The sequence below is a fragment of the Colossoma macropomum genome, unplaced genomic scaffold (genome assembly GCF_904425465.1).
Source record: "Colossoma macropomum unplaced genomic scaffold, Colossoma_macropomum, whole genome shotgun sequence".
In the NCBI taxonomy this organism is placed as follows: domain Eukaryota; kingdom Metazoa; phylum Chordata; class Actinopteri; order Characiformes; family Serrasalmidae; genus Colossoma; species Colossoma macropomum.
This window is the reverse complement of record NW_023494792.1, coordinates 24,525,784-24,541,779: the sequence shown is the minus strand read 5'-3', so window position 1 is coordinate 24,541,779 and position 15,996 is coordinate 24,525,784. Positions and strand designations below refer to the sequence as shown.

At 39.0% G+C, this 15,996-nt stretch overlaps 1 protein-coding gene across 11 annotated transcripts in view; it reads right to left on the bottom strand.

The window, feature by feature from the left end:
- The window catches only part of dennd5b (DENN/MADD domain containing 5B), a 51,637-nt gene that overhangs the window by 29,194 nt on the left and 6,447 nt on the right, over nucleotides 1-15,996 (bottom strand). For 6 of the 11 annotated variants that reach the window (XM_036576673.1, XM_036576664.1, XM_036576667.1 and 3 more), the window contains exons 2-3: nucleotides 4,935-4,994; nucleotides 696-805 (exon numbers count right to left, since the gene is read on the bottom strand). In XM_036576673.1, the coding sequence (XP_036432566.1) occupies nucleotides 696-805; nucleotides 4,935-4,994 (170 nt within the window). Of the gene's footprint in view, nucleotides 1-695; nucleotides 806-4,934; nucleotides 4,995-5,680; nucleotides 6,149-15,996 lie in introns of those variants that run through there. The other 5 variants (XM_036576670.1, XM_036576672.1, XM_036576671.1 and 2 more) reach the window with 2 other exon arrangements.

The window sequence follows — 15,996 nt, the reverse complement described above, 5'->3', positions numbered from 1 at the left end:
TCAGTTTATTTTTAAATAAGAAAAACTTTATTCAAAAAATGCTGCCCCACAGTTTCATGTCACTATCAAAATGACAAGAGAGTGTTTTAGTCCATATTCAGAGCCTTATTTTAGCCACACCCCTGTATTTTAGAGCAGGACGTGAAACTGCATCCCTGCCTCTAACGGCCACATGGTGAGCAGTTACATCTCATTGCTTTGAAGTAAATGTGTTTATGATTGTTTTGTTAGTGACAAAATGGAAATATAATTCAAGTATGGAGTCATTCAAAGCAAAAGGGTTTAAAAGTCCAAGGTAGCTAAAAGTTCAAAATGTGTTTTGAAGTCTGCCTTAGAACTAACTCCCAGATCCATCTCAGTACTAATGTCAGCACTAATAATAGCTTCATAGTTTTATAGAACATTTTATACATTCTATATATTTTCACAAGAAGTGATTTAAAGGCTGTTTGAATGCATGATTATTAAGCCTACAGCTACAGCAAGAGCTACCAAATACACCAAGAAAGGTTTCTGACTAGAGAGAAAAAAAATATATAAATATATACATACACATACATATACACATACACACACACACACACATATATATATATATATAGACACCTGCAGATATTATGAAGCGTCTATGTTAGCAAACCTTTAGACTATACCAGACAGTGTATGATGTGGTGTACAGTGTCCAATTTACCCACCATGTTAACAGCATCCTGATCGAATGGGTTACATTCGATGTTCTCTGGGTAGTGGGCCAGCACTTTGGACTTGAAGGTCCTTTTAAGCGGACTCTGGTCAAAGTTCTCACCTAGAAAAAGAGAAGGCATGAGAAAGGGTAGAACAACAACCACAAGAAATTCTGCACATTTTTAGCTTTGATGTTTGGCCATTAAATGGGAACTGAGGAAGGCCGATACCGTCAAGTGAAAAGCAAGCAATTAAAATTCCTCTCATAAATGCATAAAGTAAACTGATGCTTCTGCATGCCTGAACTTTTTCAATTACAAAAGAACCCGGGCTGAATGAGAATTCTGATACAGATCCTGTAAAATGGCCTTGTTCAGATTCTGGCCAGATGAACTTCACACATATTTTAACTGAAGTGCTATGTGATCTAACTTAATAATAATTTAACTTAATTAACTAACTAACTTAATTAATAAGTTATAAACCTTGCCGTGTTCAGCTTGAGCCTTAAAAAAATCTTATGTGATCTAGCTGAATATCAAGCCACAAGCAGTTTAACTGATCAGCAGAACAAAAATAGCCATTTCACTGTGTAAATGTGACCCAAATCAGAGAAAGAGAACAATGAATCACTGCAGTAGCATCCTAATCCATACACTGACCTACATGCCTAATGCACTGACTGGACACACGCGTACACACACGCACGCGTACACACACGCACACACACACACGTACACACACACACGTACGCACACACACGTACGCACACACACGTACACACACACACGTACACACACGTACACACGCGCGCGTACACACACACACACACACACACCACACACACCACACACACACACACACACACACCACAAACTCCAAGTTGAACCTACTCACGCTCACACCTATAGTGAGTCTGTATATTCAACATTCAACATTAAACATAATGGCTACTTTATAATGAATGCAGACACATGGGCAAATGAGGGATGAGAAGGGGGATTAGCAGAGGCAACAGAGTGAGCAAGACAGGCACAGCACACACAGCAGCACAGATTAGAGGATCAGAATGAGGCTAGTGCCAGGGCAGAGTGAAAGAGGGGGGAAAACAGGTAGGTGACAAAGCAGCTGAAAGACAGAGAGAAAACAGGCCAAATAGAGCAAGAGGAAAAGAGAGAAAGAAATGTGATGACACTGACTGGTCATGTGACAGGGCTGTGATGTGGCAGAATGAGAGCTGCGTCCTGAGAGGGAGAGGAGAGCCAAGCTTCTTTATTACAGAGTGAGCACTGTATATAACCCCAGGTGAGAGAGAGAGAGAGAGAGAGAGAGAGAGAGAGAGAGAGAGAGAGAGAGAGAGAGAGAGACAAAGAGAAAGAGAGAGAGAGACAAAGAGAAAGAGAGAGAGAGAGAGAGAGAGAGAGAGAGAGAGAGAGAGAGAGAGAGAGAGAGAGATCAAAAGAAAGAAAGAGAAAAGAGAAAAGAGGCCCTGTTCATAGCTGGTATTAACATCTGCCTTGAGTGATCTGATAGGTGCAGAGGGAGATGTAAAGCAATTATGTTCCATCTCCAATGACCACTTATGCACTACAGCATTCACATTTCTAATGTCATGTGGTCATATGCATCCCTTACCACCTCTAAAGGTGCTTTGAGTGATCAGATGACAATAATTCTCCAAGATGCAGTGGACCCCATTCACAGCTGTACTTAAATGTTGTCCACTTATGATCAGGGTTATTATAGTTTATTATAGTTATACTAAAACTATTATTAAAATGAAAGCCATCAATAAAAAATATGCTTGTTAATAAAACTAAAAACAACAGATTCCAAAAACACAAAAACTAAATCAAAATGATCATGTCCACTGCAAAACTACCTAAAATAAAACAGAATTACTGAGTAAAAAAAACTTTCATTTTTGCTTTTCAGTGCGTGAATGAGAGTTTAGAGTGGATCTTTTCTACCACATTCTACTGCTGCGTTCATTTTATTCTACCCTTATCAATCACAGCGTGCATTCTAATGCTAAAAACTAAAAAACACTCATTTTTCAGAAAATAAAAAACAAAGCTAAAACTGGTAATGCACACTTAAAACTAACAAACTAAGTGAAACTAAACCAAAACCAAAAAACTGAACAAAAATAAAACTAATGAAAATGTAAAAACTATGACAACCCTGGATGGGAATCACCCAAGACGCATATTCATGCCAGATGTGAGATCCATGCTGCTGTTGCATGACGTTTTAACCAAATTCCAAAGGACTGTGTTGCATTTCTAGCCAAGAATGCACAGCCAGATACAGCAGTCACCAAAGGTGAGGAAGGAAACTCAAACATTTGTTCACTGAGTGGTCCTGTTCCATGTAAATGGGTTTACTAAATTTAACAGCCTTGCATAACTGATGTGTTGCCAACTGACTGTTAAATGTACTCAAAAGACACACATCTGCATCTACAGTGCTGTGAAAAAGTATTGTACCCCTTTCCCGATTGCTTCTATTTTTGCTATTATGTCACATTTAAATGTTTCAGATCATCAAACTAATTTTAACAAAGATATAAACAACACAAGTAAACACAAGATGCAACTTTTAAATGATCATTCCATTTATTGAAGATGTTTATTCAAAACGTATATCACCCATGTGAAAAAGTAATTGCCCCCTAAACCTAATAACTGGTTGCCACCCTTGGCAGTAACAACTGCAATCAAACGTTTGTGATAGCTTGCGATGAGTCTCTGTGAAGGAATTCAGACCCACTCTTCTTAAGGTCTTGCCTCAGCATCTCAAAGGGATTCAAGTCAGGACTTTGACTTGGCCACTCCAAAACCTTCATTTTGTTTCTTCTGAGCCATTCAGAGGTGAACTTGATTGTGTGTTTAAGATCACTGTCCTGCTGCATAACCCAACTGCGCTTGACATTCTCCTTCAGGATTTTCTGATAGAGAGCAGAATTCATGGTTCCTTTAATTATGACAAGGCATCCAGGTCCTGCAGAAGCAAAGCAGCTCCAGACCATCACACTACCACCACCACCACCATGTTTGACTGTTGGTATGATGCTCTTACGGTGGAATGCAGGGTTAGCTTTATGTCAGATGTAACAGGATCCATGTCTTCCAATGCACAAATTTCACAGCACTGTAGATAGTTAGTGAATAGTGTTTGTACACTGATATCGCTAATCATCTCCATCAGCTCAGCAAATGAATATCGGCTAGTGATGTTAGGTAGGAAGGCTGAGGACTTACAGTATCTGAGACATTTCATGTGGATAAACAATATCATCTCTCCTAAAAAAAGAGGCAGCTGCTCCAAGCTTACAGTGGGTCTTAATGTCAGATGGGTGGCAATATTGCTTAGGCTGAGCAGTTCATTTTGCTAGTTTAAAGGCTTTAGTGCAGTGGTGCCAAATCCTGGTCCTGGAGATCTACCATCCTGCAGAGTTTACCTGCACAACTGATCCAAGTAATAAATGCCTTTGGGGGATATCCAAATCTTAGAGCCAGGTGTGTCGGATCTAAACTGCACAGGGTGGTAGATCTCCAGGACCAGGACTGAGCACCCTGCTTTAATGTGACTTTAGTATGGCATCAATATTAGTATGCTTGCAAAACTAAGAAACACTAAAACAAACAAGTAAACAAATTGACTTAAGAAAACCTTTAGAACAGAAACCGATAGGCTATTAGTTTTACATTTGTGATAATGCTGAGAACTCCATATATTACCACATAAACTGAACTATATTTTTTCCCACATTGTTGACACCTATGGAAAAATTAGGGAAATCTAAAAATTTCAATTTAACCCCTGGCTGCAAACCCCACTGCATGTATGTGTAGAAACAGTATTAGGAATAAACAAGAGCACTGAGGAGGAGGAGGAGGAGGAGGAGGAGGAGGACGAGGAGGAGAAGGGTTCGAGACAGCAGCAAGCAGTGAGGAGTGCAAGCCGTTTAACGATAACAAGCTCTGAGAAGAACGACCCACATTTCAGCACTGCAGCCCTACAGAGACTAACCTGGAGGAAGATAGTGAGCAATGGGGAATGGAAGCAGTGGAGGTTTAACTAGAACGATAAGGGGGAATAAAAAGAGGGCCGAAGTGAAGCGGGAATGGGGAGGTCAAAAAAAGTGAGTGAGTGATTTATAATAAGGTGATTATGGGGGGAACAGAGCAGCAAAGGTAAAGGCAGTAAGGGATAGCAATGCTGCTGATTATAACGTCAATGTTTACCTGCAGCCACGGCCTCCGGCTCCCTGCCCTGACGGTCTGCCTCTAGCCATTGGTACAAAGCTGAGATGGCACGAGCACGAGCACGAACACACAGACACACAAAAAAAAAAATGCAAATGTCAAACCAAAACAAGGCAAAAGATGGAGAAGCAAACAAACTGAATTAACACAGGCAAGGCTATGAGTGCGAGTCCAAACAGCAAATGTCATGGTCAACACAGTGAGCTTTAGCTGGTGAGAGGCAGGTTAATGTGGGCAGAGCAGGATTAAGACAGTGGAACTGGAGCCTGTTGGAGAGGGAATGTTAATGGGGAATGTGATGAGAGCTTAACTGAGTTGTAATTTCTGCAACAGTAACTACGCCTTCACACCCAGAGCACATGAAAAACAACTGGGAATAATTACAGAAGATACAGAGGATGGTTTTGAATATCAGAAGTAAACGTCAATTAAGATACATACCGACTCTTTTTTAGCTTTTGACACTGGCTGCCATATAATGAAATCTGTTCCTATTTAGACTGCTAACTGAATAAGACATTTCTGCTAACTTTAAGTGGCAGACAAAATGGACCAAACCCATGACTAAAGTATACACGGGAAACCTATGTATGTTATTAAAACCGGCCTCATACTCCAACTGTCGGCTTTAGAACAGCAGAGACTGTAATTAGATCATGACTCACACTGTGTGTGTACATTCGTCATTGCTGAGTGTACACAAAGGAAGCACTTGCTGGACTTACCTGAAGGCATCGCAAGTAGTGTTATCTCTAAGAAAACTGTCATCACCATCATCATCACCATGATCACCAGAAGAACCACCACCATCAGTAAAACCACTGCCAATTATAATAATCAACATAATCAAACCCAACACCACCACCATTAAAATTCCTTAAACCACCACAATCGTTATCAGTAACCATCACAACCATCATCACAATCATCTCCCTAATCAAACCCAACACCACCACTATTATAATCCCCAACACCACCACAGTTATAAAACCACCACCAACACCACCATCGTAATGAGTAACCATCACAACAAACATAAGTAAAACCACCACTACCACCAAACATCACCATAATTAAACTACCATCAAACAACCACCATCAAAACCACAACAGCCATCACAACACAGAGGTGTAAAACAGGACAATATTTAATAATCATACTTAACTAATCAAACCTCCCACTAATCGAACATTAAAAATGCTGAAGTATCATGTTATATTTTGACTATAATCGCCCAAATCATCATCATCATCATTGTCAGTAAAACCACCACCATCATCATCACAATCACTAGTTAGGTCAGTGGTGTTGACATGCACTGTAAAGGCTAAATGAGTACTATCTTGTAATACATACAGCTAGGAACTTGTTTTTCCACAAAAGAAAACTAGGATAATGAAAAAGATTCATGGCAGAGGCGTCCAGCAGGTGTAATGGTAATGTTGTAGTGTTTAGAATTGACATGTCCTTGCTTCAGGCGCCGTGTGGCCTTGGAGCACTAATAAAGGAAAGACAGATAGGCAGCACAGTGCCTCATGGGTAGCCTTTGACCATGTTAAACAGTCTTGCATAACACATAAGCCTTTGTCAGACAGAACTGTTTGTATTCAGCTCAATAAACAGCTCACAAGAACTCTGCATATAAATCTCACATAATTGAACACGTCTACATCATTATGAGGTTCTGATGCAAATGTAAGGCTCAGTGTAGATACCTGTGGGTATGTGTTTCCAGCAATCAACCTATGCTGAGCCTACACACTCTGGGAAACTGGCATCTTTCCACTGATTTTTAAAATAAGCTGTTCTGAACGTTCAAGACTGCAGCCATAAAGCAGCAGGCTGAATAATGATCAGCTCAAACACCACAGTTACCCCATTCCATTAAAATTCATTACATACTTCACATCCAAGCAAACTACCTTGTTAATCACAAACATGGGCTTTTTATAGCGCAGAGCTGATGTACTGCGTCTGCTGAGGTCTTATGCCTTGTGTGTTCCGACCTACGCAGAGCTCTACTGAATCAGACTGCCTTTATTTGGATCTTCTACAAAAGTAAGAATTAAATAAGAGATCAAATTAATAATCAGCTTACTGAGCTGAGCTTAAATCCTGTCTAGACAGCAAAATACTGCGTATTGACTTCAGTGGCGAATCAGTGCCATTAACAGTAGCGCTGTGTGTTTGTGCAGTCTTATCTGAGGACACAGGTTACCTGATGAGTTGGAGCTTAAACAAAGAGCAAAGTTAACATGACTGGACAAGTGTCTCTCTCTCTCTCTCTCACACAAACACACATGCAGGTGAAAGCCCTTTGACCCCATTGCACTGTCTTAAAAAAGGTCTCTTATACGACACTCTCATGAAGCCTAGAACCCATAAAGCAGCTTTAAAAAAGCTTGTATCATGGATAATCACATTTCTGTCCATTTTATAAAATAAAACTGTGACACACATTGTTAAAGTTTCAAAATCATACCATTCACTCCCCAGTCTATACAGTCCATATATGAAAACTAAGCTGCACTGCAAAAACAGCCTGTTTTGCGTTCACTGTTTCAGTGAGGTCACAAGAAACACTCATTTAGCTCTGCTCAGTCATGCTGAAATTCTAAGCAGGGTTTCAGCTCTGAGTGGTTTTTGAATGAGGCACATTAAAGGACAGCAGATCAGAACAGAGATCAATTATATATCTCAATCTTAAAAGGAACAGTAACGAAAGCAGCCTGTTTAATTTTAAAGGTGTGCGTCCACGACGTGGAATTCTCCCTCCGTCTCCTCTTCTCTTGAAGGGCGTGTCTGTCGACAACACAGGACAAGAATGAGCCTGTCAATCAGTTGAGGATCTTCAAGTAGGCCACTTTGGTAAAATTAAAAAGCTTATATTTTGGCTGGCTACATAGGTTATCAACCCAAAAGAAGGAAATGTATTAGCCTGCTATAATTGCAACTGACTCAGACAGTGTCAAACACTTTCTGCCATGTGCAATTTTTTTACTAGGGTCTTTGCACTTTGTATTCATTAAGTTTTGGATCGTACAGACAGGTAACCCAGACACATCGGTTAACACTTTGTCCATGTTGTCCATGCGGAACTCTGAAGGCACATCCTCGTTGTGCACAGACAATGGAAGGTTGCTTTTGGTCTGTGCTGTGCAGGTGCCAGATCTAAACTGCATAAAGTTGATATGAAAAATATATATTAAATAAATTTTGTATAATAAATAAATCTAAGTAAATATAAATAAACGCAAGCAAAATGTGTGATATGGGCCCTTTAAAACAGATCTGTACCATCTGTTTTATGATGACTATTAAAACAATATTCTAGACATGACGATGATGCTGTTTTGTGTTTAAATTTCACCCGTTCAGCCTGTATATGAGGAGGTGATTCACACTGGGAGGTGAGAAGTTTCTTAGATGACTAATCATCAGAAGATTGTGAGTCTGAATGCAGACGATGACCTGACCGAGATAAGTGGATTATAAGAGATATTTTCATACTTTTACAGATTTTTAAGATACAATTATCTTTTTGGCCAACAGATAATCGGTTATGCTCTGTAAGTTAAATTAGCTTTTTTTTTTGTACGTTTTTTTATTAGTTATTGAGAAGTTGAATGCTTCCTACTTCTAAAGCACAAATTTGATGTATAAATTGTGATATTTCTGAGGGAGAAAACATCACGTGTGCTGAATGTCAGTATGTGTCTTATTCAAATCCACCCAGAGGGCTGGTCTTGTTAGCTGCTTCATCGCTTTTACAGCTGGTTTCAGTTTCTGACACACACTGGCTCAGGCCAACAGACTGCCTGTCAGCAGCTACTGTATGTTCTCTACAACCATAAAAACATCACTGACTCGATTGCAAGGTCTGCAACTAGCACAAGGAAACATGGAGATGAAAAGACAGAAAGGCAGTTTTTGATGGCCTTTTTGATATTCCTAAATCCTAAAATGATTATTCAAAGCAAGAAGTTCTCATCTTCTATAATTACTGATATTTACAGCCCAGATCTAATGGGTTATTTAACAGCAGTAATTACAAAAGGAATATCTTGCAAAGCTTGACAATGTCTAAGTACTAATTTGCATTGCTCTCATTCATTTTTCACAAATTAAGTTAAAGCATCCTCAAAAGACACTTCAACATGAAACATTTAAAAATGATGCATACATATGTTAAATTGCAATATGAACAGGACAAACTTTTACTTGGCTACAGAACTTTTACTTTAAAAACATTCCTCATACTTGCATCTCTTTTCCATCCTTAAATGCTTTAGAATCCAAAGTGGTTCTGCAGAAAAAGGGGTCTTTTGGAGTGATTCTGAAGTGATTCATGGGGTGAAAAATCACTGTGTCACCACCAACACAACACGCATCGTACACAGGTGCAGATTCAGTACACAAAACAATACCATACTATGCAATATGAAGCAAAACAAGGAACTGCACTGTGATACCTACTCAAAATATTCACTTAAATTAAGCAACCAAAATCCCAAAAAGATAGAAATTTTCATAACTATATAAAACAGCAATTTATACTCACCTTTTAAATATTACCATCTAGAAAACGCTAACCAAATTCAGACCACTCAGACTGATTATTTTCAATTAATGACTGCCTCTAAACTTTGCACCACTGGATCATGTCCTCCACACAGCAGCTTTGCTTTGTTTTTTCTTTAAGTCACTGAGACGTAGAACAGCTTTTACACATCAAACCCGATTCTTTAGATATCACAAGATAACAGCACATTTTAGTGGTATTTCTTTTCCTAGGAACAGCTTAAAAATGACATACTGATACTATTTATATTTCTTTTTTTATTATTATTATTATTATTATTAAATTGCCTACTTCTTTTCAGAAAAAAAATCCATAACTAAGTTTGTTCTCTGTAGAGGATTAAAATTAAATAAACAAAACATGATCAGGGCACCCAAATGTTTGCATACAACTGGAGTTTTTCGACCAAAGGTCAGTTTTGATTGTTCTCTCATGTGTCCCAGACGGTCATTCACCAGTCCTTCAATTGCAGCTTTAGCCTTTGGTCTTAGCTGGTGTTTGACAAAATGACACAGCATCAGAAAGTTGAAAAAAACAAGGAAGAGTACGAAGACTGTGGAAAAAAAAAGGATGCAAACAAAAAGAAAATGAATTAGCTAGAATAAGAAACACTCAAGTTACTGGATGTGGTTTAAGCACGCACGCACGCACGCACGCACTCGCACACACACACGCACGCACACACACACACACACAGTAAAGAGTGTAGAGTTTAATACTGTGTAATACAAGCGTTCTGTTTTAATCTATTAGATGGGGGCCAAATCGAGTTATAAAGATAGTCTGACGTTATGTAAGTAGATTTGCTGTGCCAGTGACATAACGGTATTTACTGCATTTTTTTTTTTATAAATGTTGACAACGCTGTTGCCACCGGACACTACTCACACAAACACACAGCATTAATCACTCCAACGATGTGCATAAATAACAGTTATTCAGCCAAAACGGCCTCTCTCCCAACGGCTCCCCCTCACCTTTCTCAGACAAGCATGACCTGGACTGACATAAGCAGACCTGTCAGCTGAACTAAACAAGATGATATAAAGAATCGACAAAGCCAAAAAAAGAAACCAACCAAATTCAGCCACAACAGTAAAATAAAATGAAAGTTAAATCCATCTACATAGCTGTTTGCATAAGTACCAAAAGAGGCATTCATTTTCCCGAACATCAACGAAATCACAAGATAATATCACATTTTAGATGTATTATTTTTCTAAGAACAGCTTAAAAACAAACATTGATACTATTTCTGTTCCTTTTACTTGCTGATCCATCCACGAGTCTGTCCCAAGCTGTCCCTGCCTCAACTAATACTCAGTCCATCCTTAACAAGACTGATTCTTTTTTAGGGGTCACTGAGGACCACAGCCACAAAGGCAATGCTGGAAACAGATCATTCTTCAAGTACTCTAATAAAGTAATAAAAATGTATTTTGGCTCTGTGACCTAGAATATAGTACTGCACAAAACTCAGACATTCATTTATTTACTTTCCAGTTAAAGTATGTATTATAGAAAAGGCGAAACATCACATAAACAGTACTTTCATCTTTGAGAGAAAAATCAAGCAACACTCTTGCTTCAGGTCTGAGTCCACAGGTGTTTGTCTGTCCTTCCACTGTGTGAACAACTCAACCCTATGAGTTTGAAAGGATGTGTAGCTGTCAAAAAGACCTTACTGAGAAAAGAGACAAAAAAGAAGAAAATCTGCATCAAACAATTAGAGAAGCTGCTGAACAACAGACTGACCACCCCAGAGTCCAGACCTCAACATCACAGCGTTTACTGAGAAGCAGAAAATGCATCCAACTTCTAAAACTGAACTTTGGAAGAGTGGAAAAATATCCCTGCAGTTTTCTTTGAAAAACTGAAAACAAGTTTCCTGAAAAAAAGAAAAGGTAATAAAGACAAAGAGTGGACACACAAATTACTGAAAATGTGATATTATATTTGGTTGTTAAATATGTTTTGTGTCTTCTTTCCTGATGCTGAGGAAAGGAACAGCTTGTCCTTAATGGCTGCTTTGACCTGAAATTAAACACAGAAGGGTGGTCTCTGACTACTGCACTGTTCTGCGCATTTCATGTTTACTACTCATGTCTGTCATACATCCTGACCTAGACAAGTCATGGCAATCTTCCCCTTTCGTGAGATTTAGACACCTATGAATTAACACACACTTCCTTTAAAGCACATAAATACATAAAGAACTGAAATAAGCTGACGTCGATGCTAATTCAAACATTCTTAACCAAGACAGTTTATTAATCAGTGTTAGATTTTTCCTGATTATGCCTTAAATGTGGTTTCACAAGTTGCTGCAACAGGCTTAGATGTAAATATGTAAGCAAAGCTGTGGAACAGCACAGCTTGAAGTGCTGCAGTACAGTCCTCCATTAGAGATCAGGTCAATAAAGATTAAAGAGACATGTTCAGAGAAGTCTGAAGAGATTACACTAACAGGCTTACAGACCCACTCCTCACCATCTCTGCACTGTACACAAGCCCAGACACTAAGCGAGAGGAAAAGCAGAGAACGCTTGAACCATCGCCCAAACCAAAGCTCAGTCCCTGGTCTACAGTCCATTTCCTGTAAAAATACAATGTGTTGAAGCAGCCAACTGACTGGACATGTCCAAGCTCCCTTCCCCCAAAAAAGTCCCATTAGAGGGCAAAGTCAATTGAAAGCCTGGGAGGTGTGACTGCATTAGCATAGCTATTGTCTTTCTGTCCTAGCCAGAGTTCTCGGACAGATGGCCAAGCATTCAGTGCACTAATATCCGCTCTATAGACCTTCACTACCCAGTTCTGTACCTCTGTCTCCAGTTACAATACACAGTGAAGAACGTCATTTAAACAACAATAAATGGAGACACATTATATGTAAGCACAAACACAATGCTCCTCTTGACCCGCTGGATCTGCTGATCTTAGCATAATTAAAGTACTCGCATTGTTCAATGCCAAGTTTGCATGGCACCAACAGTGAAAGCTCTGTTGGTTGCTAAATCCATAAGAGGCCTTAAGAGTGGTTCTAACCATAGTGCAGCAGTGAATATCATTAGAGTAAACAGAAAGATTCAGGAAAAGACTAACTTGCTATGTTTTGACACCAGCTATCCACTGCATTTCAACTGTGGGAAAAACAGGGCCCTATTTTTTACAACAAAGGGTAAAAATCTGTCACAGGAGGGAGAACAACACTGATTACTTTACTAACACAGGACCAGAAAGAGATTATATGCTGACACAGACCAGGCAAGGTGTTAAAGCCTATATAACTGGGGTAACTGAAAGTGCGACTGCTGTTACATGGGCAAAGGTATGAAAGATGGAGACAGCGGAACAGTTTGAAACATCCTGAGACGCAGCAGAAGTCATACTAGACCAGGTGCAGCACGTTTCATGGGGAACTGAAACCACAAAAGAAGCTTCTGATAACTAGTGCATAAAACTAAGTGGTGTGTGTGTGACAAGAAAGCACACTGGATGAGTATGGATACACACACAACATTCAAGACTGGGGGTGATACAATGCAAGCACAACTTTACAATAGCATGTAACTGATACCATTAATAACCAAGCACTGAAGTGCACACTGATTAAAAAGGATTTCCTTTTGATTTTTTTCAAAATTCCTGTATAATTCAATCATTAATATGTGAACAAAGTCATTCAGAGTGATCTGATGTGAAATGCATAATTCCTGAAAAGCTCACCAGGTCATAATTGGTCCCAGCAGTGGTGACAGGAACCAGATGTCTAAAGAGTTTAATGCCTCTAAAAGCTACACACTATGGTTCTTCAAGGGTTCTTAAGTAAAGAAAATGGTTCTATATATGAAAGGGCATCATGAAAGAGTTCTTCAGACTGATGGAGAATGTTGTAGATGGTTCTATATAGGACATTTAAAAAAAAAAGTGTTCTATATAGCACTCAAAAAGGTCCTTATATTGTGGTACTATATAGAGCTCTTTTCAAAAAGGTTCTATATAAAACCATCTACAACACATTCTCCATCAATCTGAAGAACTCTTTCCGTAATTAAAAGGTTCTTTGAGTGTTCATGGTTCTACATAGAACCATTTTACTTACTAAAGAACACTTGAAGAACCATCATTTAAGCGTGTACTTTACAGAAAGCTACTATAAAAAAGCCTAATGCCTGAGACCTAATTTTTCAGTTTTGAGGTCAAACATATTTTTCAAATACGTTAGGTATATATAGGACATTGTGAGGCAAAAAACTATTTACCACTATTTTAACATCAGTATTACAAATAAGAAAATAAGAGATGTGTAGCTTAATTTGGGATTGCAGAAAATTGGCTATATTTGCATTGTTGACATCACAAACTCTGGTTCTATCAGCATCACTGTAAATAAATCAGTGTCAGCCTTCTTTACAACATACCACTTCACATCAAACCACCTGAAAGACTCTGTTTACATCTCAACGATGAATTTAGATTGCACATCTGTTGCACATGCTTCACACATTTTGCATCATCATGTTGTCATAAAACTGATTTTGGCTTATGAAGTCCAGCAGCTAAAGATATACCCATGTGTGGCTGAAGGACAAAGCAGGCAAATGCATTAGAATTCTAGATAAACATTTATTATGTTATTAAAAAACTAAAACCAAGTCATAGGAAACTCAAAACAAGTTCAGAATCCTAGCCCATGCCTCACGGGTGTTAGTCTGTAAACTAGAACAGCGCTATGGATATTTTGGTCCACCATATTTCAAGGAAAACATGTTCATTCGTCACCACTGGTCAGGCTGCTCAGCACTGTGAGGTTTTCTAACATTCCACACATTCTTAAGTGTTACTTTATCCTCTGAGAGTAGCGCAGATGCAGAGGAGTGGAGAAGACCTGAAGATTACACAGACAAAGTCATGATGACACAAGACAAAAAAAACTGCTAAAGCCTGGGACTCATGCTGTACTGTGACCCTGATAAAAACAGTAAATAAAAGGATACTGAACACGCCGGCATTTAGAGCAGACTTGACAACATGGGCTGTCTACTTCCCAAAAGACACTGAACAAAATTTATTTTTCATTCATTCATCTAGAATTACTCTTTTCGTTTCATCAAAACATCACTCTAATGATATGAATAGCTGTAGTGGTCAAGCCCGTCTTCACAAGATATTTAAAAATTTCTGAAAAAACTGCTTGTTTACAGTGTGTTAGCCTGCATGGTGTACAGCCGGTTTTAAATGTGGCTGGTATTCTGGGCCGAACCTCAAACACTGAAAGCGAAACCTGAAAACGAAACGTTAAAGTCCTTACTTACGGAAACAGGGAACAGATGTGCACGAAATATTAGAGTTGTTGGTGTTCAACACCAGCATTCATAGTATTGAAGATACTGTCCACATTTAGTAATGGTGGAACATGACAAGACACAGTTATACAGGCCATTGCCCTGATTTAGGCCACTGGATAATTGCTACAGGCATATTATTAGAGATGCACTGATATGGAAATTCTGGGCTAATGCCGATATCCAATACTTTCACGTACACATCTGCCGCTGCTGATACATGAACATTTATAAAATCCAGAAACTGGAACCAGACACACCGAGTTAGCATTACAGAGAAATATGACATTTACATGTAGAGGGTTAAAACTGCAGTAAAATTATGGAGCCAAATCCAACACTTCTCATATTTCATGGGTCTCCCTGAGGTCCACTTATAACATGTTCTGTGGGTTTATGTAACAAATGCACCCACAACTCACGACCATTTTATAACCTCTCTTTATCCCGCAGAATTAAACAGGCTATTTTTGTTTCTGTGCGTTAATGACCAAAATATGTAAATGAGCTCTTTTCTGATTTAGCTACTCTGTATTGTGTTTAGAGAGGTCTCCAAATCCCCAAAAACTTACAAAGTGGTCCAATGTCCTCTAATATTAGGTTGAAATATTGGTCGCATATAAACATCTGTCCAATGCTGATATGATTTCAAGCTCATCCCTATTATTGGTACAAGAGCGCAGAAACTTTGCCAATTCATTTAGATATTGTGAGAGAGACAGACAGACAGACAGACAGACAGACAGACAGCTAGGGCACGAAGGGTAACACATCCCAGTCAGGCCTGGACTTAACAGCTGCCCAGCATCAGTCAGTCAAATTATAAAGGAGGATTACCCAAGTTGACTTTTTTTTTAATTCAGAGTTATCCATATCATAAGCATGGCAAACATGAATCACTAAGACAGCTGAACTGCTCCAGGGCAGGCTGAGCAATGAGCTCAAGCAGGCATGAACAAGTCTGTTCCTGGTAAATTCAATCACGACTTTCACACCATGTAAAAAGATTCATCATTCATTATCTAAAGACAAGTTTCTTTTTCTTTGGTTTAGGAACAACTCACCTACTTACTGTACAGATGATACACACACAGACACACACACACACACACA